General features: G+C 42.9%; 1 protein-coding gene across 4 annotated transcripts in view; it reads right to left on the bottom strand.

Moving 5' to 3' along the window:
* Positions 1-20,970, bottom strand: part of sfmbt2 (Scm like with four mbt domains 2) — a 41,282-nt gene extending 20,312 nt beyond the window's left edge. The window contains exons 1-7 of one of the 4 annotated variants that reach the window (XM_079335235.1): positions 20,876-20,970; positions 14,198-14,366; positions 13,407-13,498; positions 9,134-9,374; positions 7,315-7,335; positions 1,439-1,527; positions 443-692 (exon numbers count right to left, since the gene is read on the bottom strand). In XM_079335235.1, the coding sequence (XP_079191361.1) occupies positions 443-692; positions 1,439-1,527; positions 7,315-7,335; positions 9,134-9,374; positions 13,407-13,498; positions 14,198-14,276 (772 nt within the window). In that variant the 5' untranslated portion in view covers positions 14,277-14,366; positions 20,876-20,970. Of the gene's footprint in view, positions 1-442; positions 693-1,438; positions 1,528-7,314; positions 7,336-9,133; positions 9,375-13,406; positions 13,499-14,197; positions 14,367-15,593; positions 16,040-20,611; positions 20,637-20,875 lie in introns of those variants that run through there. The other 3 variants (XM_079335237.1, XM_079335236.1, XM_079335238.1) reach the window with 3 other exon arrangements.
* Between the last annotated feature and the right edge of the window lie 3,651 nt (positions 20,971-24,621).

The raw sequence follows: 24,621 nt of genomic DNA, 5'->3' as shown, positions 1-24,621 counted from the left end.
ACCTACCTATGTCGACTTTTTTTGACATAGGTAGGTATGTGGGTTTTTTTATATATTTTTTCGACACAGGTATGTATGTCCATTTTTAGTATTTTTTGACATAGGTATCCATGTCGTTTTTTTACTTTTTTCGACATGTATGTATGTTGTGTTTTCTTGGTTATGTCTTGGTCTTGTCTATAACTCTACGACCTACAGACTTCTTTGCATTTGTTTGATATTTGAATTTGACTGCTGGTTGGCCTGAACCAGCACTTTTTGACGCTCCTTTGACTTACAAAATTGACACTGGCTCTTAAATAATACAACAACAGCTGAATGTGTTAGACGCCAAGATAGACATGTTGTCATGAAGTGTTGTGGATTTCAATGCTCCTGTGTGTTCCCGCAGCAACTTCAGGCTAAAGCTGAATGAAAAGGTGTGAGCAGATTAGAGCTTCACCTGTGGGCGGTTCTAAAGCCAGGCTGTTCTCCTGACCCCAGCCCAGTGGGCGGAGCCTTACATCCAGGTAGAAGAGCCAGGTGTCCTGATCCTGCTGCTCCTCAGACAGACCGGCGTAGCGCAGACGGAGCCGCCCTCCGACATTCTGAAGGACTCTGACAGGCCAGTAGAGAAACGGGTCCGAGACGTCCTGAAGCTCCAGAACTGAACCGTCGACGATCAGATCCACTGTGTTCTTACCCCGAAGAGGCTGACAGAGACAGACATTTGATTCATGTAACCAGAGAAAAAAACCTTGAACTCAAAAGCATCCATCAGTGTAAAATGATCCGTTGACATTGTGGCTCAAGATATTACAAACGGCACAGGCGTGAATCATCGAATTCTAGTGCTAACTTTGCCTCAAGCCCAAAAGTCCCCGAAATGTTTGATGCTTTCATTTCCCATCTTCCCTCTGCCACCCTTTTCCTTAAAATAAACACAAGTCATAAAGTGAGTGTGATCAGCCTGGCTCCTTAACATTTCACTTCCTCTGAAGAGTCTTCACAGAGAAATTTAAAAGCTGATAAAAGTAAAAAAAATTGTGTTACTGCATCCAATATAACAGTATAACAGTAGCTTCCTTTTTTGCAGGAAGGATTGCCCTTATCTGTACAGATGTGTGTAATGTCGACCTTGACCTTATACTACTCAGACTGTGACTTTTAGATTGATAGATACTTTATTGATCTCGAGGGAAATTCAAGGTACAGCCGTGGTTGTTTGTTATCTAGTTTAGGCGTGACTCATGTTTGGATGTTTTGTGACCCGTGTGAGTGTTCTTGTTAAGGGTGGGGAAAAGATAACATAAAGTATTTCCTTGTATAGTAAGAGCAATTTTCTGTTATCTTTCAATAAAATGACCTTTGAATGAAAGAAGTGGCTTCATCATCCTTTCCTAAATATCAGCATGTTTATAAAGTATCTTTGAGGTAGGAAGGAAATAAATAAACTCACTCCCTCCAGCAGATTGGCGGGTGCCGTCCTGGAGCCGGTCAGGTCCTCAACCAGGAAATCCGTCCAGTCACTGTATTTCTCCTTGATGGCTGCAAGAAGACACAAAAAGAACACAAAGAAAAATAAAAGATTTAAAATCAACGTTCATTACAGACGAGGTGATGATGGCATGCACCAGTCAGAGCATGCAAACACAAACTAATCTATAATCTGTGTTTATGAACCAAATACAATTTAAGCATTTTTAACTATGAATTTGATCATCTCTTGTGCTAAAGAGGTGTTGCAAACTTTAATTATTCAGTGTGTTTTTCTCTTCAAACACCTCTGCAGTTTCCTTCACTCTGCACACAGGAGTCTGATTAATATCTACAACTCAGACTTTTCTCTTTAAAGCGTGTGCATGCAGGAGACGAGAAAGAATAAGGCATCACATCCGGCAGAAGTAAACGACTGATTAATGTTGCAATGAGCGCTTCCATTTAAATGTAAATGTACAGAAGAAGAACTTTCAAGCCATGCCTCTTCGGAGCGATGTGGTTGGCTGTGTCTGTGCAGAGACGTGTGAGATCAGAGGTGGGAACAGGAACCGTTTCATTCAGATTTTCAGACATCAAAAAAAAAAAAAGGTTACCAGGGTTACTTTTAACTTCCTCTACGAGCTGTAAACTGTGTGTGAATTTAAAAAAAAAACGATGGTTGATGCCGAGGTCACGCTGCCTGCTACATATGAGGTTTAAATGTGGAAGCTTGAGAGGAACGCAGCAACCATCAGAACAGAAAAATGTCACATTCAGGGAGACATTAAGAAACTAAACAGACTCTCTCTTTGTTTGGAAGATTTGAGTGGAATTCTAAAAACTGCTGACTCATTGTAAACCTTCACTTCAGCCTTCAGTCTGTGTTATTGTTCCAGCAGACAAACAGGAATCTGTAAAGTGTGTTTCACTTTTATTATTTCTGTTTTTCTTGTTGTTCTCAGTGTTTTTATGTTGAGTCCATTCACTGTCATGCAGAGTGTTTGTGTGTTGTTAACCCTTAGAGCTGCTTCCTTTGGTGTAAAAGGTGCAATAAATAAGACATGAAGAAAATAATTCATTGTTTTTTTTGTTTGTTTCGCTGACGTACTCTGATCCCAAACTTGGCACGGAGCGTGTAGGCATCATCCTAAGTGCTCTGTATTCATGAGCAGAGTGCATGCATGCAAAGGCAGCACATTTTAGTCTTTGTGTTGCATTTGCTTTATTTAAGGTAGCACATTTAATCACCCAAGCTAACACTTTCTGCTGCTGGACACGCACAGCTCTGCCTTCATACTAATAAGTCTTCCTTCAGATTTGCATAGGGACTTGCGGTTTTTATCTACTTCCTGTTTCCCACAGTGCATCAGCGTTACATAATTCCCGCGCTTGCATCTCTCAACTCTTAGATTTGCTTTTGCCTCCGTCTGATACCAGCCTCCTGTTTCTCCCTCGACCTTCTCCGAGCTCACATTCCTGCAGCCGTTATTCCACAAAAGATGCTGCGTGGCCTTCACTGTCCTGCATGTTTTTCCTGCTTGTCATCGACATGAGACAAAAAAAAAAAAAAAACCCTCCATGAAGTCAGAAGCACTTGTTGGAGCATCTGATCCGTTGCCAGATGAGTCACAGTTACACAGAATGACAACAACATGCGTGTGATCCTACGTCGCCTGCAGCGGTGATTAACATCAGGCTGAAGTGAAAGTGAAATGTAGTACATGCACTCAAACACCCAGCAGCTGATAACGAGAGCGGCTTCCAGTTCAAGAATGTTTGTTTGACAAACTTCTGATGACGCATGGCGCTGTTTTTACAGCGCAGCAGGTCACGCCTACACATTCACACAGGTAGAGGCTGCTGCGGGAAGAATCCATCGGTGATAACTCATCCATTCACACACATCATCCCCCGGCTGACGGAGCAGTTTGGGGCCACTGCTGGTGAAGCCATGTGGTAGTGTGGGTCGTATCGGATTATCACCAGCGTGCACAAGAGCCCAAAGGTGTAAGTCGGTCATACAGAAGGCGCTCATCCTTTCACACACGTGCGTTGTGCTGATTTCAAATAAGCAGCAGCTGTAAAATCACACAAGCCCTCGTGTCCCACACGTGAACAATCATCACCGTCTTCCCTTCACTAATATAAAGTCGCTGCTTCCTCCAACATTTGAGCGTCACTCTTACAGATATAAAACCCTCTTATTACCCTAATCCCTTTTTAAATCAGAGATCTGAGGAAAACACAGCCGGCAGCTTGCTCGACAGAGGCTGCTCATGATTTTAAATACATAATTGACTTATGAGAGAGAACAAATCAATAAATCCATTTTGTGGCTCCGGTTCAGATTGAATCAAATCATCAACGCTGGAAATTGCCGGCGAATGAATCAAATTGTTTTATTTCCTGTGAAGGTAACGTGGCCTCGACACTCCCTTTACGCCTGTTTAATAACAGTGTTTTTCCTGTGAGACTGTTCCCTTTCCTCACTGCTGCTGCTGCTGCTGCTGGACTTTGAAAGCACACACACACAAACACACACACACACACACACACACACACACACACACACACACGCACACGCACACACACTCCTGTGTTGATCGCAGCTGTGCAAAAATAGATAAACTATTTTTACAGATCCTGCAGATCAGTCAGGAGCCCTTTAGAGCACAGCAGGAGCAAAAAACATGCAAACTTCTCTCTCTCTCTGCCTTCTCCCCTTTCTGTCTCCCCTCCCCCATCCTGCAGTTCCATTATACTGTATCCTCTCTTTTTTCCCCCCTCTACAAATAATGATCCATTTTACTTCATATCCACCCCAAAGGCAGCAGACGTGTAGAGGTGAAAGCCTGAATTCCACATAACAATAAGTGCATAATTAACCTTGAGGGAGGAGATCTTCAAAACAGGCCCCTCCTCCCCCTCCATTGCACTCCCCACCCCCCCTCCCTCCCCCTCCTCCTCCTCCTCCTCCTGCAGGCACAGCCAGCACAAAACCTGGCTGAAGTCTGCAAGCAAATATCGAGCAGGAAAAAATGAATTTACATGCATGAGTGTCATTTGCATATTCTGCAGGCTGCTTTTTTTCCCCTCCTCCCAACAATCCTTTCTGAGCACAAACATTTAAAAAAAAAAAAAAAGCTCTACTTTGGTTAATCAATGTTTCAATTAAAGAAGAAGAATGATGTGTGTGTGTGTGTGTGTGTGTGTGTGTGTGTGTGTGTGTGTGTGTGTGTGTGAGAGAGAGTGTGTTTTAACCAGCAGATTCTAACTTAATCAAACTTAATGGGGGCGAATTAGGCCTGATTCCCCCCTCCGTCTTCTCCGTTCATTACACTCCGGCTCAGAGACGAAGAGCACACGAGAGTGGACGCCAAGTCAATTCAAACAATTACCCGCCGCCATCAGAACAGCCGCAAGCTTTTCTTTTTTTTATCAAACGGAGCACAAAGAATGCAGCGTGTAAAATGTCACACGTGGTCATTTGTGTGTTTATTGAGAGACAGACGTTTGGCTCAGCGACACCCGGACAGTCACACACGCCGTGTTGTTAACAGTTTACAGCCCCGTTAATGACTGGGGAGGGATATTAGAGCCATTTGTGTAAATATGAATTAGCTCTGTGATGGCTGTGTGGTTAGTGATGAAGAGGCCCTGTGGGAGCGGAGCGCACGCACACACGCACACACACACACTAACACACACACAGGAGGGTGTGTGTGAAACCTGACTTCTTCATTTAGAAAACACACACTCAGGTTGAGTATCACGGAGAGAAATGAAGGAACGAGGAGAAAAACAAGCACACGCTCTGATAATCTAGATTAACAGTGTTAATGTGATGTCACGTCTGAGGTGACAGCAGCGCCTCGTCTACTTTCAGACTTGTTGGATTGTTTCGAGTCAAAAAGCAGAAGGAGACGATGTGTTTAAAGAGGAAGTAGAAATAAACGAGACACAGCTGAAAGCTTGCAGCTGACCGGCTGTTTGATTGTTTGGCAGCAAAGCGAAGCACACAAATAAAGTCTCCTAACACAGGAGGCCAGGTACACGAGCTCTGCGTGGAGTCCACACGCACACACGCACACACACACATCATTATTCCACACACATTTGCCTTCCATTAACTGACGCTAAAAGAGAATTTGTTCATTCACATCACAGCCAATATAACTTTGCACCACAGCGGACCACACTGAAGCAGTGCCTTCATTTTGTGGCTGCACAACTACTCTCTTAAAAACACACACACACACACACACACACACACAGACACACACACACACAGAGGAGGACAGGTCTATCTGGGAGCATCATCTCCAGCAGGCTTTGGCAGGAAGCGGTGTGGTGAATTCATTATGCAAATTGTCTCTGTCAGGGATCTGTTAGCGTACCACATGACCAAACTTGTGATGTGGCTTTATAAAGCTCTTTACGTGAATAGCTGAATGCCTCCTACACACACACACACACACATACACACACACGAGAGAGAGAGACTGTGGGAATTCACAGCAGCGAGTCACTCCCCCCCAGTCCGACCCCGAGGCTCGGTGTACATATACTGTCTAAATACCATAAATATGTAGTGTAGCTTGAATCGTGTTCTTTCTGTGTGGATTTAACCTTCAGGCTCGCCTTCCTGTCACACCCTCAAACACAATAAGATTCATTAGACTTTCCAGCTTTTCCACTTTTTAGATTATATTCAATAAAACGTGTCCACACCTTTTGGATATGTAATTCAGTCACTCCCTGCTAAGCGCTAAGCGCTAAGTGCTAAGTGCTAAGGCTATCTCTATAACTCAGCAAGACATTCAGCCAGTCTGACAGATGACCGGAGAAGATCCTGCAAATTACAGCACTTCATTTTAATTTTTTTTTTTAAAAACAAACGTTGAATCCATGAAACCAGAACAGCGCTGAATCGAAAAACACGTGACCCCAAGAATCCACAGTGATTCACCCAAAGGTTCCCAGCCCGACTGTTAGTCATGTTAAGAAACCAGATTTTAACTTCTGTAGTTTTTAGTAAAAAAAAAATCAAACGATAACAACGCCTCACAAAAACTGAAAAAAAACGACGTCCACTGTTGGGTCATTTCTTGTTTTCAATTAGTAAAAAGTCGCAGGAAAACTCAACCACATGCACAAACATGTTGTTGACATTATCGTGCCATGTAGAACGTGCTCTCTTTGATCCGAGGGACAATTTCAGATTATTTTACAGTCTTTTTTTTCTTTTCTTTTTTTTAATCTGAATTAACTGATCGGACTCATTTCAGGCTTTTTTTGATTCATTCACTTCAGACAGATTGTGGGGAGAACGTGAAATCTTCTGAGACACGCGACATGGATTTAACAGCCACTGCATGCTGGATATAAAGTCTGACCAACAGGGGGACACGGACTGATTTGATGTGACATCTCGTCTGAACGACTCGTGGACCGCCGACACGTTTCCAATAAAGTCCAACGTTTTTGGGGGGTTTGAGAAGTTTATCAAAACATCACATTTCAAACTGAACTGCAGCACCAGTTATCATCCGAGCACAGCTACAGTGTGTGTGCGTGTGTGTGCGTGTGTGTGTGTGTGTGTGTGTTATCACCACTAAAACACACTCAGCTAGGAAGGAGTCACATGCAAGAGGAGGCAAGGCATGAAGACCGAGCTGTGAGGTCACTTCCTATAGAGAGGGAAAAAAAGAGGAAGAGGAGGAGGAAGCGCAGTGTGCATGCAGCTCTCAGGACTGCCTGTGTGTATGCGTGTGTGTGTGTATGCGTGTGTGTGTGTGTGTCACTAAGTGAGCTGAAGCAGGCGAGTTAGTCAGACGCTCCGTTAGAGCTGCTTACCTTTTCTTAGGTAAACGTTATCTGAGAAACAAAAAAGGAAACAAATGAAACAGGTGTAAGCACGTACAAATACACACGTTTTCCTTTGAGTCTAATGTTCCAGCTGTTCAAGCAACACACACACACACACACACACACACACACACACACACACACACACACACACACACACACACACACACACACACACACACACACACACACACACACACACACACACACACACACACACACACACACACACACACACACACACACACACACACACACACACACACTCTCACCAACATGTGCAACCCATGATGCAAAGCCTGGAAATAAAGCTACAAAGTTGACATTGAAGAAGTCACGGTAACGTGCAGAGCCGTCACTCCAGTGTCTCCATTACAGGATTTACGCTGCAGTTTGCATCATTAAACATGCAGACACTTCACCTGTCAATCATTATTCCAGAAAGAAAGACGAGTTTTACGTCACAAAATCCACAGAAAGTTCAAACTTGTACTTCACGAAGTCTCACTTTGTTTGTTGCTTAATCAGCTTTGTGACCTTTCAAAGTGTCCCGTAGCTTCTGTCACATCTTCATCGTATTTAAACACCTGTCTGTGTCTCTGTCACATTTATTGATTTTATTTTATAGGGACAATAAATATTAAAAAAAAATCATCTGTAAATATACCAAAGGACAGATTTTAAAAAGGCTCCCTGGAAAATCCAAACAAACTCAAGCATAGCTAAAAGCTACAAGTTAGTTTCCTGATGAACCCGCAGACACGTCCCTGTTATTATTAAAGAATATTTCTGCTGCATCAGAGCGCCTCTGACTCTCCACAAAACAAACTTTGCTTGTAATCAGGACAGTCGTTTATTTTATTGTCGTTTGTTCTCGAAGAGCACCCGCCTCCTCGACGTGTTTTGAGCATTTTTCAGATTTTTTTCCTGACACCATTTGCACCGTTAATCAAAACTGATCGATAAATAAAGAAAGTCAACAGTTAGCTGCTTCAACCTCACTCCTCGCCTGACACTCAAAGAGCTTTAAATAATATAGCGGGTGAGGAGTGAGCTCAGCGTTTAACAGAAGAGGAAGTTGGTGAAAATTCCCGTTCTGAGAAAGAGCCACGAGGCCGATGGGAGAGGACGCCCGAAACGAATCCAGGTCGTCTCCACAACAACAGAGACACACGCCATCCATCAGCGGAGGGGGGGGGGGGGGGGATATATAGTCTGAAGGATGCAGAGGGGGGGAAGTCAGTGAGTCATCTATCTGAGGGGGCGACGGGGGGCCTGACGCTGCCCGGGAGAGAAGCATCGACGCTGGAAGAGCTTTTGGCAGAAGTTGAGTTACTGAGAGAAAAGCAGGATGTTGGTTTGTTGGTTACAGGAAGGTGAAGGATGATGAGGTAGTTTTTAAAGGCGCTCCTCGAGGCGTCGAGTGTGACGTGTCGGGTCGATAAATGACAAGACTTTGTTAACGTCCGATGAGCCGCAGATGACGGCCGCCATCATGCACGGCCTGCTTCAACGTCCAGCCAAGAGGCAAGAAAGTGCCGAATTTTTCATCAATTATAGTTTTACCTATTAGAGTTTTCACTTCTTTATAAACTGGAGAAAAAAGAGTTGACTTAATTCTCCTTAAAATGAAAAATAAAGAGCCTTAAAGACGGAGAATTAAAACCCTTGAACCTGCCAAACGTGTCTCTGGACTATCATAACATTTAAGCGTTTGTTCGTCATTTGTTGTTTCTCATCCACGCCGATGATGAGCTCACGAGTGAGCGTCACACCAGGTTGTGTGTGTCCGACTGGGTCTTCCTACCTTCGGGGGGCATGAGGGTCTTGTTGTTCTGCGTGCACCAGCCCACCGGGTGCAGCTCGGCGGTCATGACATCGCACCAGAAGTCGGCCTTGCGGTCGTCTCCGTACCCGCTGAAGCGCAGCAGCAGCAGCTGGCCGCACGTGGTGATGATGGTCGCCACCCAGTACGAGTCCGGGCTGTTTTTATTGGCCACCTCCAGCTTCATGCCAGGCTGGAAGCTGCTCTGCAGGCTGATCTCCACCTGAGAGGGGAGACAGAAAAAACAGGACATTAAAGGGTCAGTCCAGCTTTTTTTAAATGTAGCATGTGTAGAGCCGACTCCTGGATTAGTGATTGCCACATTAAAGGAGGATTTATTCTGGATTGAGAGGGACACACAGAAGCTGCCAGCTCATATGCACTCTTTATATTTGTTTATTCAGCTCAATGTTGCACAGTGTTCGTGCACACTGCATGCCTTGTGGAAACTCTGGGATCTAGGCGTTTATATAGAAACACTTCAGACTTCAAGTGGATCCACTGAGAGAGCGGTCGTCAGTGGAAACCTTCACTTATTACTGGCTTCAGCTGTTTCAGACACACTGGATGCTAACAGGTGCTAAAATCCAAAACAAGGATTAAGAGCGGGTCAAAGGTCGGTGACTCGGAGACACTGATTGTAAGAGACGGGATAATGGCGTGGGGATGTTTTGACACGGTTTGGTTCTGGCCATATTAGATTCCTGACAGTCCGTCTTCATGTTACAGGATACAAAGACATTTCTGTGCTTTCACTTCAGGCTGACCCGTTTCGCAGGACGGCCCCCCCCCGAGCGGCACCAACGCTGACCTGAACCCCGCTCGACACCTCCGGGAGGAATTAGATCGCCGATCTGACTAAAGCTCTTCTGGCTCGAGGAGCACACGTTCCCACAACACACTCGCTCCAAAGTCTGCGGGGGGGGGTCCAGCTCCTTTTTAATACCCGTGGGTTTAGGGAGATCATGTGGAAAGCTTTCTAAGAACGAGCTGCCCATCCCGATGGTGTCAGAAGTAAGAAGAGTTTAAAAGAGGACGCTTGAACACGCTTCGCAGTGCGAGGACAGAATATTTCACCTTCAAACTTTCTTTACACTCGATGCTCGTTTATTGTGACGTTGACTTCTCAAGAATCTGGGATATTTAGATATTTAATATGTCATTAAAAATGTTTTACACTCCAAGTATTAAATTAGTGCTGAAATCACTCGATCAGCAAATCACACATCCGTTAGTATATCAGGTTATTTCTAATAAAGCTTTTTCTCCATCAGTGCATGTCCACAGGATCCTGCATGTGCACGAGTGTGTGTTTCAGAGTGTGTGTTTCAGAGTGTGTGTTTCAGAGTGTGTGTTTCAGTGTGTAACACGTCCTACAGGGTGTAAAAATTAATTTCGCCTTTTGCTCAAACTGTTTGTTTTTCCGTGAGAGGTGTTAAATCCTGGAACTCGCTTTCTGGTAACTTGACCACCGAGACACAAAGACTTGTCCTCATGTTGACTTGTTTTTATCACACGTGTCTCTTTGTATCAAACTCGACTCACTTTATTCGGTTTTAGTCTTTCATCCACACTGCAGCTCTTCAAGGGACGAAAACAGAAATAAATATCAAATAAAGTTGAATCCTGACCCTGATAATTCCCAGCACAGGTATTCAGACACTCGCCTGTAGTCTAATGGTTAGTGCGAGCGCCACATGTGCGGGGGCGGACGGCCTTGTTAGCGGGCGGCCCGGGTTCAACTCTGACCTGTTTGGAAATAAATACAATAAAAGCCCCAAACTAAACCTTCAAAAAATTTGCTTCAGCCTTAAAAACTAAAGACGTCTGAAGCATCATCCTCCTGTGCGCTGCGTTTGATTCTACAGAAGCTTTCTAAAAAATGCATTGAATTAAATAAAATACTTTAAAGCGAGGTTTAGTTAGTGAGTGTTTATCATGAGCGAGCTTTTTGAAAAACTAAACATCTGCCTCTCAGTTTGTCCTTGTGCAGAGAGAGAAAGTGGTAAATGAATGCAGCTCAGCATAATGCGCTTCCACCAATAGCCAGAGGCCGCCATACAATTCTTGAGAACGCTACAAGCCCAACAGGATGTTCGCATTCAAACAGTCGCACAAACGCACACACTCACAAGTGAATGGAAAAAGCCAACATCTTAGAAATAAACACAATACAAACGGCCCTGTGACTTCCTGCTGCAACAATGCAAACGTGCTGTATCACTCTGCTCTGCTTACGTAACAGAGAGAGAGAGCTACAGGCAAACACTGGCTCTGTGTGTGTGTGTGTGTGTGTGTGTGTGTGTGTGTGTGTGTGTGTGTGCGCAGGCCCGAGAGAAATCACTGTTTCAATTGGTCCAGGCACAGAGAGGCAGAGACGAGGGCTGCTCTTTGCTGAATCACTTTTTTCTGGGGAATTCATGGTCTATTTCCCGGTGACTCAATCCACTTTCCAACGAAGGCAATTTGGCCTCCCGAGGGGTCGCTCGGACCACCACACACACACACACACACACACATGATATAATGTGACTGAACGGTCCGACATGCTTCTTTTAAAGAAGTACCTTAAATCAAAAAACGTCTCCACCTTTGCAGTTTTTAAGTTTGAATTGAAACCAGACTTTGGATTCAAATTGGCGAGTTGGCCCTTTAATAAGAAAAAACAGAGTGCAATAGTAACCATGTTTTGTTTCTTGACTCCTGCCCAGGGAAGACGGATGTAAACTAGCTTATAGCGTATTAAAAAACAAAAACTATCTCATGTTTGTCTGAAGTCACTCGTGGTATTTTATTTCTGCGAGATTAGTAGAAAAAGAAAAAAGGAGAAAAATTTCTGCTCATTGTAAATAAATCTAATCCTCTTCAGCTCTCTCTTTAAATCTTATTCATCATCATTTTGGCTCCACAGCTGTTCCGCCGAGCGTAGCATCGATGTTTAGCAGCAAAACAAACTAGCTGACTCTGCACTTTTTAAGAGGAGGGAAACATTAAGCTGCTCTGACCCAGTGTGTCCTGTAAAAACACCGACGTGAAGGCTACTTAACAGGAATAAAGTGAAAAGAAAACAGATGTTTAGGTCGTCTCTCTGAGATGTTTCCGACCCCCCGCTGAGCGGCAGAGATTAAGCAGGTGAGGGTGACATGTTGAACAGGCCGCTCAGACGCTGATGGCTACATGCGGCTCAGCTGACCTGGACCATGATTGTCTGTCTGGAATAACTCAGCCGGCTGCGCTTCACTTCAATTTCAGAGACAAGTATCGGCCAATCAGAGCAGAGCACAGTCAACCCTGCAGGGACACTGCAAATAAAAAAAAATAATAAAGTACCCAGATCTTTCGGGAAACATCTCAACTCTCTTTGAGGCTTTTCAGCCGACTGTGTTGGCAAATTCAAGATCATAAAGATGATGTTCGAGCCGTGCAATCTGATGAATCATTTTTCCTCAGAGTTTTAGCTGCTTCCTGAGAACAAGCTCGAGATCACACCCACACTCACTTCACACTCTGCAAACAAATGTTTGTTTGTGATCGCGTTGCTGTTCTGCACATTTAAAAACCATTCATGCAGAGCCTTAAATAAACTGGATTAGTGTTGTTTTTTTAGTCTTCGTCAATCACTCTTTTATTTTTGAGACTGCAAAGACTCTAAAACAAACATCAGCTTCAAGAGGAGAGGACAGAGGAATTCACTGACGGACTGTGAAAATAAATGTGGTCCGAATGTCATTTTTCAGGATGGAAACTTTCAACACCTGATCCTTGTATCCTGTTAAGACATTTTAATTGGCTACTTTGTAGAGTCTGAATGAAAATAAATCCTCTGTTACAACCATGTGTACCTGAGTGGCATCATCCATCAGTTACAGCTGGGGGCTTTAAAAGCCCATCGATCATTTAAAAACGATTCAAATAGTCCAACAGCTCGACATGTAAAATAATAATTAAGAGTCTTTTTAAAACTTTCCCAGTGATTCTCGTCTTAGAAGCACAGACAGCTCGGTTGAAGCTGTTTTGGATGAAACAATAAAGAGTTTATTTTGAAAAATATCCAAACACTCATTATGTTTATAATTAAACACGTCTTTTTATTTTCCTTTGCGTCGACCGACGACTTGTGACGACTTGTGCGTCATGCAGGAACGGAGTCAAAGAGAGCGGTGTTAGCGCTGCCTGAGAGACGTCTTTAAAGGATTTCTGCACATGCTACTTATCTGTGCAGCTGTATTTAAAAGGATCATGCGGAGTCACTCACATGCTTGAAGGTGGTGTGCGGGGCGGCGTTAGCCCCCGTCTCCTCCATGTACTCCTCCCAGTTAAACTCCGCCTCCTCCTCCATGGAAACGTCTGAATTCAACAGAGAAATCACACATCACTCATAAACGGGCGGCTCGTCTCCAGGCCCGACAAAGATTGTGTTTCCTGGGATAGAAAGCAGGTGGCAATTAAAGTGTCGGTGTGGATGCTGCGTGAATGTAGCTGATCTGCCCAAACAGGAAATGACCTGGAGAGAGCGTTTGTGTGCACGCCGTTTGTGTGCACGCCGTTTGTGTGCACGCCGTTTGTGTGCACGCCGTTTGTGTGCATGCCGTTTGTGTGCATGCCGTTTGTGTGCACAGCATTTGTGTGCACGCTGTTTGTGTGCACGCTGTTTGTGTGCACGCCGTTTGTGTGCACACCGTTTGTGTGCACGCCGTTTGTGTGCACGCCGTTTGTGTGTCGTCTTATGAAATGCAAATTGTGTTTCCAAAGGTGAGAAATGTTCAGGAGAGAAAATCATGGGAGGTTTTATGTGGTCGTTTTTTTTTCCTGTTGTGTTTCTGTGGCATCATGGAGGCTGTGTGTGTGTGTGTGTGTGTGTGTGTATCTCTGCGTCTATCTGTGTGTGTGTGTCAATGACTATAATGAGAGGGGAAGGTGGCTCAGTTAAAGCCTGACTAACGTGTCGCTGGCTCTTTGTCAAATTAACATTAAATAATAAAGAAGAACAGAAGGACTGATTGTGTGTCTTTTTATGCGTGTTCACCTGGCGAGAGTCACGCTCACCTGTGTTCACCTCTTCTTCCTTCCCGTTGGTCGAGTAGTGAGGTTTCCCCGCAGCGATGGCCAGCGGCTGATTCTGCATCCTGCACCTCCTCGTCCTGCTCGGCGTTCACGTCTGGGCCTCAGGTGAGTCGCTCCTCATTCACTGCATGTCCCGCTGTCCTCCGAAACCCTGAGACACAAACGAGGAAGTGAGTTACACAGCCGGCAGTTCAGGAGACACTCGGACTTTTAAAAGGGTTCAGAGTAAAGGCTGAAAACAACAACACTGGGTTTTTTTGTTTATTTAAGAATTTCTCTGGAAGTTTAACGTGACACAGAGGAAATGCGGTGCTTCTTCGATTCCTGCTTGAGATAAACAACAAAGGGAGTGGGCGGTTTGCATGAAATGAAACTGCCACCAAAAGGCTGAATGGGCCAAAAAAAAGAAAAAAAAAAGCCACTTTTCAAACCTCAAAAAAACCGAAACAGGAAAAGACAGCCAAATCAGAGTACAAGTGGAAGAAGAGATGATCAAATCTGGAAGCTAATGTTCAGCCTATTACAGACGAGCAGAAAACCTGTTTTTGTTTGTAACTGCAGACCGGCCTCGGCCCATCCCGCATGCACTCATAATGTCAGGTTATGCACATTGTCTGCCGGCTGCCTGTATTTGCATACCACCGCCAAAAAAAAAAAAAACTCAATCAGATAACCAATCGTAGCCGGACAAAGCCGTAAAACTGGAAAGACACAAGAGTGAGGATGATACGGAAAAAAAATAAATAAATAAAAGCAGCACGATAACGACGCCGCAGCTAAACGTGGTCGGCAGAGAGGAGGACGTTTCCCCGAGTGTAAGTGTTTGAAGTGAGGGGACTGGAGCTGTCGCACGCTGGGCTGTGATCACCAGGAGACATGAAACACAATCTGTTTGACTAATGAGGTCATTAGTTAAGCTAATTAATGTGTCCATTAGTTCGTTTATCTTTGTCCTATCTGGTTTGAACACAACACATAATAGAAGTCATGCTGATGTCTTCTCTGCTGATTTTTTTTTTGTATTAAATGTTGACTTTGTTAATTTCTGCTCCAAACTAAGAACAGCTTTGGTGTTTAAAAACAGCTAATAAATCTTTTTTTCAGTCATTTTTCTGCTCATGTTGAAATCCCATATTCTGTGGATGTAAACCATATGCTGCATCCTATAAACAGGTTCTCTTTATCCTAAAAGTTGACGTTTTCATGTAAAGGTGAAGCAGCAGATTTGAAGTGTGAAAGGCAGAAAAGGGAACAAATATCAGCAAAATCAAACAAACCTTCAAAAACCTTCAAAAACAGGCTTTTTGTCTGAATACTCAGTTCAACAATACATGACAGAAATCCTCCTCACAACATCCCACCCACGTGTGTCACTCGCCTGCAGGTTGTTGTCCAACAGTCGCTCCTGCAGTCGCATCACCAAGTGACTCACTCCGCCCACTTTCAACAACACGACAATTACCAGAGAGGCACGCCGCGGCCGCAGACCGATTCTCGATCAAACCAAAAACGACTCCAGGATCCGTCTGTCGCCTTCAAATCTGACGTCCACGAGAGCGCAAAATATCCTCGTTCTGTGAGCGGACATCCTGAGGTGTTCCAACGAAAAGGACAAAACCCAAGAAGAAGGAGAAAAACAAAGAATCCAACAATCCTCTGAGGAGAGAAACAGACCGGCGTCCGAAACTGCCTTTAAATCCAGAGAAGATTAAAGCATGCAGACAACGCAGGAGCTGCTGAGCGAGCGGAGTGTATTTACAGAACTGAGTCTTCAGAGGCAGCGTGTGAGTGTGTGCCACCTCCCACCTCCTCTACACACACACACTCAGACCCCTGACATCCCACAGTGGCTCCGGCAAACATCCATTGCGTAAACAACAAGCTGAGCTAATTTGGCTCACATGACTCTCCCCGCTCGCTGCCCCTCTCCTCAGCGTTTTCTCTCCTCCGTGGCCCTCAGTCTGCGGCGGCACTGACACATCGCCGCCGTCAGCACCGCAGCCTCTCCACAGCGCTCATTAAAGCTCATTAAAGTGTACTCGAACGCCCCGTTTCAAACAGTGCAGGGAGGAGTTCACACAGGAGCGGTTCAAACTCCCCTCCAGAGGCTGCTTCTCTCTGCTCGTTCCAACACGTCAGTCAGCCTCTTCAAAGATAAAGTAACGCTTTCAAAGCACATATTTAACACTTAGGTCAATCTGACATTAATGTAGAAACAATAAGTGAATTCATCTGTTTGGAAATCTGTGATTAGAGACGCAGAAAATGGACTGATTCCAGGTCTGAAAGTGTGATCAACGCAGCCTTTTTCAGCTTCATTTCACTTTGAATGGACTGTCTAAAGCTGTCTGCACACTCAGTCTGATTATCATGATAAAATCCTTTTTGCGGAAAATGCTGGAAAAATCTGTTCAATCGCAGCCAAAAAAAAAAAGAAAAAAAAAAAGGAGGTTTTCTGAGTGTTTGTTTCTCAGCGCTCGAGCACGTTCTATCATACAACTTTAACCGTGTCATGGACGCGTTTAACCACCGCGTCAGATACAAACTGCAGCCCTATCATTGTCCTCAGACACTCTAGATATAGAACACATAGAAAGTATCGACTTGTGTGCCAAAATCAAGCCGACTGTATCCGAGGAAATGTGGAAAAAAACTGGAAAATGTGACAGTCGGCTGCTTCATGTTGAATATTTGAAGCTTTTTGGACAAGCGATACGCTGGACTCAAGGACCATTATCTCACTTCTCCATTCTAACATTTTAAACAACATGTAGAGTTCAACATTTCCCCCATTAAATACTGTACATAAACAGGGATTTAAACTCTTTATTTGGAGCCTAAATTAAAGGATTCTATTTCACTGGACAAGAGAAAAGGCGTTTTGTTCCGCCTCTCCCCTCCAGCACGTCGTAGTCAAAAGAAAACAGAAACTTTGACCTTTAATTTGAAGGCTTTAACGAGCACATCAGTTGTAAAACACATGAACTGCAGCCCTCTCATTGCGCTACGTGCTCTCCAGAAATTAGAGGCAATAAAAAAAGAAAAGGCTTCTGGTTGTTCACGGATTACGCAACATAAAACGTCGAAGGATCCAAAGTGCCCGAGTTAAGAGACACAGTTACCAGGAAGTGTGTCAGAGCCCAAATTCTTATGGACTGCATTGCTCATTTCCCCAAAATTCACCCTGACATATTTATTGTCTTTGCAAACTTTTGGAGCTAAGGTCACATATTTTACGCTTCTTATCAAGTTAATGCAGCTCCCGGAGGTCCTGAAGAATGTTCTCATTTCAATGCCGACCCACATTTATGTGCACAGACGTAAAAAAAAAAGAAAAAAAGTTTTCTCACATTATAGAGCCTGTTCAATAGATCTGCTGTGTGGGGGAGGGTTTAAAGGGAATTTAGACTTTATACACTTCAGGCCAAGCATTACGAGGTCGGACATAATGTTCCAAAAGTTCAATGTTATTGTCTTTTTTTTACGTTCTCGGCTTGTGGAGTTGTTCTTTTTGTTGGTCCCTCGCTGGTTAAAACACATTTTTAAGCCTCAAAGATAAAAAAAACAAACAAAAAACAAACAAACAAGAGCATGCTCCGTCTTTTGTTCAGAAAGGTGACGGTCAAGCTGCCTCTTTGGAGTGTTTCTCTAATGGCGTTTGGGACTTGTTGAAGCCTTCTGTCCCAAAGGAACCCGCCCCAGATTGGGCAGTGAGGGATTAAGCCGGTCTGGGAGAGTTAATCTCAGACGCGGGACATGTGTGCCCCCGCAGATTGAGAGCAGTTTTTTTTTTTTATTATTGATTAGCCCCCGTAGTGGGGCGCTGAGCATCCACATGTTGTCCTCCTGCCTTTCCCTAAACCCATCCATGCCAAAGATTTAATGGGGGATTTAGGAGATTAACTACCACTGCATGGGCTTGGGGTTTTATTGCATTACTGCCTCTTAGGTTCTCCTCTTTTAGCCCCGTCCAAGAGTTGTTTCCTCTTGGCAACAGGAGGTCCGGTACAACAATTTGTTCTCTGTTTCCTCCTCTTGATTCCTGGAGTTTTTTAACATGTGTGCACAATGCACCCTGTGTGTTAAACGCCTGATTAGGACACGGCTTGTGATGCTTAAAGATCAGCTAACTATCAAATGATGAACAGAAAAAAAAAAAGAGCCCCAACATTTTAAAAAAAACAACAGCAGCAGTAGAAGTAATCAGAGCAGCAGCCAGAAAGAGGGGAAACTCCCTCAGCTCAATATTTTCTTATTGCACCATCAATGACTGGAAACAACGTCCAAAAAGCACACATTAACACACACACACACACACATTAACACACGAGCACAAAGCGACCTGCAGGAGCAGAGAAGCTTTCTTTCTCTTATGAAAACAGGAGAGGTCAAGTCTGATATTTGCCTAAGTCCTCCCCTCATTCAAATACAGACAGAGAGTGAGTTTGTAGAAAGAAAGAAAGAAAGAAAGAAAGAAAGAAAGAAAGAAAGAAAGAAAGAAAGAAAGAGAAATACAGAAAGTGACCAACAGAAGGATAGAAAGAAACACAGGCCAATATATAAAATAGAGACAAAGGGAGGAAAGTAGAGAGAGAGAGAGAGAGAGAGAGAGAGAGAGAGAGAGAGAGAGAGAGAGAAAGAAAATGAATGGCAAGACGGAAAGAAAAAAGATGAAAAGAAGAAGAAATAGGAAAAAATGGATGGAGGAATAAAGAGAGAGAAGTCAAAACTAAAAAAGACTGAATGTAAGAAAGAGAAGGATAAAACAGCCGAGAAAAAGACAAACCAGAGAAGTAAGCAAACAGAAGAAGAAGAAGAAGAAGAAGAAAGATGAATGGAGAGGCAGAAAGCAAAATGGAAAGACTGGAGGAAGAAGATGGAAAAGGGAGACAGGAGGACAGAACATTTGAACGAGAGACGAAGAGAAAGACAGAAGACTGAGAGGAAGAATGAAGAAACAAGACGAGGTAGGAAAGAAAGAAAGACCAAGACTGGAGTGAAGAAAGAGAGAAAAGTAGAGATCCTGACTTCATGATTTCCTGCTCAGACTCCTCCTCTGTCTGTTTCCCTGATTGTCTTTCTGCAGAAACATTCACAGTGAGATTAACACACAATGCCTGATCACAAACACTACATGATTAAACAAAAAATGGCCGTTGTGTGGTTCTGAGAAAAAGCCAACAAACCAACAATGATGTGCATCAACAAGAACCACAATGGATCTTCCTCTGTTGACAAAAAAAGCTCAGGCCCCATGAAGGCTATTCTTCATGATGAGTGTACAAAAAGTGCAGAGGCTATTTCTGCTGTTTACCAGCAGCTCTGTGCAAACACAAATATATCTGGAGCAACAAGAAGTCTTGAAGCATGATTTATTCATTGCACATGGGCGTCCATAACGTGCAGGCTTTATTGTTTCCGTTCATTATGGTGACGAATTTAATCTGGGGGGAAGAATCCGGGAATAATACAAAAGCTGTAAAAACCCCGGATTTACAGTCTACTCGCAAAAAAAAAAGAAGAGAAATAATTAAACAGATACGCGCGGCTTAATCCAATTATCTGCTTAATCAGTGCGAATTTAGCCAAAGAGACAATAAACTGGAGGAAATAACCAGTCGGAGTGTGAAATGGTCGATATTCTGTCGGAAAATGTGGCGGAAAAGCGATCCTGCTGTGGGGTTTTTTATTTGAATATCGTCACAGATGTGATAAAAATTGGATGTGAAAATAGCCGTATCGTGAGAGCTCGGTTAATTTTTGGATAAAAGTGAAAGAGGAAACGTGAAGTGCACATGAGGAAGATGAGGCTGAGGGGTGTAGCCGAGCAGCAGGCAGGCAGGCAGGCAGGCAGGCAGGCTGGCACTCCGGTCATGTACTTTGCACACTCAAAACTGCAGCGGAAAAAAACTCCCACGGAATCGCCCAATGTACACTTTGAATTTAATTGATTAAACCTCGTGTTTGTCTATGAAAAGAAACCGAACAGGACGCGTTATCTGCCGTCGTTTTATTTTTTCCTCGTTCAAAGATTTTAAGGCGCAGTTTTTCCCCTCGAACACCAGAACCCGCCATGTTGAAAGTGCTTTGACATTTTGGTAGTGTCCGGTATTTTCCAGTGGATTTTACACACCGAAGGGTGTCGGAAAAAAAACACGTGACTCGTATAAAGACAAATTACAACAATAAGTCATTTCCAACGTTAGAAACCGAGGACAACTTCGTGTTTGCGTCAAACTAAATTGAGTTGTTCTCATTTAACACAACAGAAACCACCTTAACATGAAATTTAACTTGTAGTTCGTGTATAATAGTCAAATTCACCACATTAAAAAGACAATTAATGACATAAAAAGCATGAACAGTGACAGAAAACAACGCAATAAACCGTATTACCACGAGACAGCGTCCTCTCCCCCGGTGAAAGCTGTTAATTACAGCGCGTGCGACACACTTTGAACAACTTGGGCTCGCGAGTGAACGCTCGCGACTATTTTCTCGTCCCTACAGAAACCGCCTCGGGGGGCACTTCAGGGGAAGATGGAGGAGAAAGATAACTCTCCCCGTGTTTTATTTCGTCGACATAACCATAATAACAAAACGCAGCAACCCTCCGGAAAAGCCCCCCACAGCACGCGCTCGAGCCGTCACCTGTCTTACCTGTCCAAGTTTTTTTGTCGTCTCTCCTTCACGAGACCCCCTCTGTTTTTTTCTCTCCCTCTCTCTCTCTCTCTCACTCTCTCTCTCTCTCCTCCTTGTCCGCGTGAGCCCGAGCAAAGCAACGCGAGCGACGTCTTTCAGCTGCTGCTGCCCCTGTTCCAATATGGCATCGCCCGTCTGCGCATGTCCAAAAAACATCTACAGATATTTTCAAGCCAACTCCTTCACGGACCTTTTTTAGTGCAGCAGAAAAAAAGTGTTTCTTCAGCCTGATATAAAAATAGGGAAGTACAGACGCCTACAAAACCAAACTAGATGTCTGTTACATAACCAGGCGTTTTATTTATATTAAAGATTATTGGGAAAAACCCTTCAGATATTTACTTCAAGATTAGTTAGGCTTATTGGTAGCCAATATTTTATTGAAAGAGTCTAATGTGTGATGACATGCAGTTTTTTTTAAATCTGAGAACCATTTTCTCTTTACCTATAATGTTTATAAAATAGTTATACACAGTAAGTACGGCAAATATTTTCAAATTATCATTGAAATAACGTTTAAATTGGAAAATAAGAAAATAAATGTATAAAAGCTGTATTTGAATTGAGCTAAAACACATCTTCCCATTTACACTGCCTGCTTCTGTGCATTAATAATGCTGTCAAATTCTAAGCGTTTGCCCTTTGAGTATCATTCTGTGCTATTGGGCAATTTTATTTTGCAATTTCTTGGAAATCTCTTTTCTCAAACAGCTCTTGAGAAATCGCTTGAGACTGTGTTATTTTTAATGTGGCCAACTCTTTATCAAAGTCAACAGTATCCTCTAGTGGTATAACAGCGCATTTTTACCATTTTCAACAAGCAGGCATGCAGTTCAAAGGTCTACATTTCCATTAAGTCCTCTATGAGACCGAAGCTATATTTACTCTACATCCAGTAGATGCAGGGTTTATTTTTCCAGCTTATGACGGTATAAATAAATCAGTGTGGACATTTTTTTGGCACCAAACCAAACGGAATACTGCTGATCTGTTTTTTTTTTTTTTTTACTGTGGATGTAAATAAAACTTCTGCTGGCAGAAAGCAAACGTCTGCTTATATCGAAACAACACACACGGATTGTGACAAGAAAAGACATGAACGTATCATCTTCCTGGAAGTTTTAGCCCGTCTGTTGGACTTGTGAGCTGGCTTGATTACGTATCATATTTATGTGGAAATCCCCTGAAAGTTTCCCCATGCAGCTTTCTCCAAAGTTCATGAATCTCTAATGCCAGAATGTCTTATTCGATCCATTTAATATAGATACAACTCTCGCCATACTTTTGACTATTTTGTTAGATCCAATTTAGTGCAGAGAGAAAATCGAGGAGAAGGAGGTTTTTCTTCTGAGTTTAGAATCAATTAAAAGACACAATGCTGGATGCTTTGACGAAGTGCATCTTAAAAAAGAAAAAGGTGAAATTAAATATAAAGATAGATTGTTTTCCATAAGGGTCCCCACAATCTGAGAGGTCAGGTTATTACAGAAACAGGAAACAAAACAACAATAAATTAAGCCCCAAGAAAACTTTTTACATTAAACAATCTGAAAGGATAAAACTGGCTTCTGTTCCTGATTTGGAGATTTATTTTGGGGAAGCGCAAACCAGAAAAGTGACGTGCAGGCTTGAACCTCAAAACGTCACCAACAAGTTCAGTTTAGAAACCACTTCGGTGAGAACTGGCACAGTTGTAGAAACTTCGACTGTGGCTTTGTTGTGACGCCTGTACCGGGAAGTTGTGCTGAGTGTTGTCTTTTTTCTGAATCACATGGAGACACACACAAAAGACTCCTATAGAGTGGAGATGAAGAGGCGCTCGTGTCGGTGTGATGCCGCTGGAGGAACAGATGGTTGGAGCGTGCGCTGTGCCCCACTAATCTGCCAGAGAAGAGGCTTTCCGAGCGCGAGAGAAAGGATTATGTGCCCCCCCCTTCCCACCCCCCTCCACACACACACACAACATGCACACATAACACACACGCGCTCGACCTGTGCATGAGCCCGCAGCCTCCCTGCACGAGGACACAGAGGACAGTTTTTATTTTACTTTGGAAACACACAAATTGTAGTTTCAGCCTTTGTTGAATCAGGACAGTTTCATACTCACAGAACTAAACTCATTATTATTATTATTTTTAGATCAAGATTTTATTTTATCTTATTTTGCCAAAGCTTGAATCCAAAATCCCGATATGACTGAATAATGCAACATTCAGAATGGTGGAATGAGAGACACAGAAACTTTCTGTGTGAGCTATAAATAAATATAATATAATAATATAATAATAATAATATAATATAAATATTGATATGTATCAGGATTTCTCGTGAGAATGTAATACTGCCCTATACAGCTTCGCCTATAGACTCAGTTAGAGGTTAGTGACATCTCCAAACCAAATCTCCTTTAGAATTTGGTCCTGTTTTACTCAGATGGGAATAGGAGGAATAGAGCCTTATAAATATACTTACAAACTACACATAGGCTACTCCTGTCACAGCTGTGATACAATCTAACATCCGTTTTTATATGATGCACAAATATAATGTGACATTTGCATAACTAATTAAGGTTAGAACAAATGTTGTTATGACTATCTTATAGCATCTTGTTGACTTAGCAGCTCCTCTTAAGTGAATCCTGGAGGCCTTCATGTTTGGCTCTGTGCCTACCTGTCCGCTTCAGGTATATAATCCTCTAAAGTCTCTAAATTGGCCTCCATCAGATTATATTAATGAGGAATCCCGTCACCTCACTTTCCTCTCTCTAAATACAACCTTGTGTATTGAGAATGAAGGGCCTCAGTATTTCCTTCATTGCATGTTCACGTGAGGCAGCGATTTGCCCCTCGGGTCGTCGTGCACGCGACCGACTGCAAAACAAAAAGGCTCTGAGGTGGCCTCGCGCACATTCAAGGAATTCTGCTGCACAGACGTTTGCGTCACTTCAACCGGAAGTCGGGTCGGGTTATGTATAAAATAAAAGGTTTGAGAAAGAATTTAAAAAAAATCGGAGATGTTGCAGTGCAGCGCGGTGGCTAGCTTTTAGGTTTGTTGGTCACATTGGATTAGACCCACACAAACAAACAAACAAACATACAAACACTAACAAAACCACAAAGAATTTAACCTGGTGTCAAGCATGAAAAAAAAAATTAACAATGAAGTACAATAAAAAAAGTTACAATATTAACCAAAGGGCATCAGAGAAGCAAATGAGATCTGAGTTAATGAACTAACAGAAAGTCCGAACAGATATTTCAAAGAATATACAGAATATTCGTATTGTGTTAATTTAAAAGTTATCACATTTGTTTTTACTTATATATATAAGTCATTTCTTATAGTCCTTCTTTAAATTCATAATAATTTCTGATTTTCTTCATCTATCGATCCATAGCTGTTTAAACGTGGACAATATTTTTCAAATCATTTTTTATTCTGTTTTGGAATCATGTCGAAAAATCTACTTTTTCTTCATACTTACTTTTTGATAATGTTCAATTAACCTTGATCACGGCGCAATACTTTTTTTAGATTGTAGTCCGACTGAAGATTTAATGACAACGAAAACATTTTACGTTTATATAGTACTGGTCTATATTTCTAGGAAGCGTTTTAATTAATACATCACGTGAACCACAGATTTCTGCCCAAACGTGCAATTGCTTTCAGCTGATGCCTTTTATTGTGAAGGTTAA

Source organism: Symphodus melops (genome assembly GCF_947650265.1).
Source record: "Symphodus melops genome assembly, chromosome: 22".
Lineage (NCBI taxonomy): Eukaryota > Metazoa > Chordata > Actinopteri > Labriformes > Labridae > Symphodus > Symphodus melops.
This window is presented reverse-complemented; position numbering and strand designations above follow the sequence as displayed.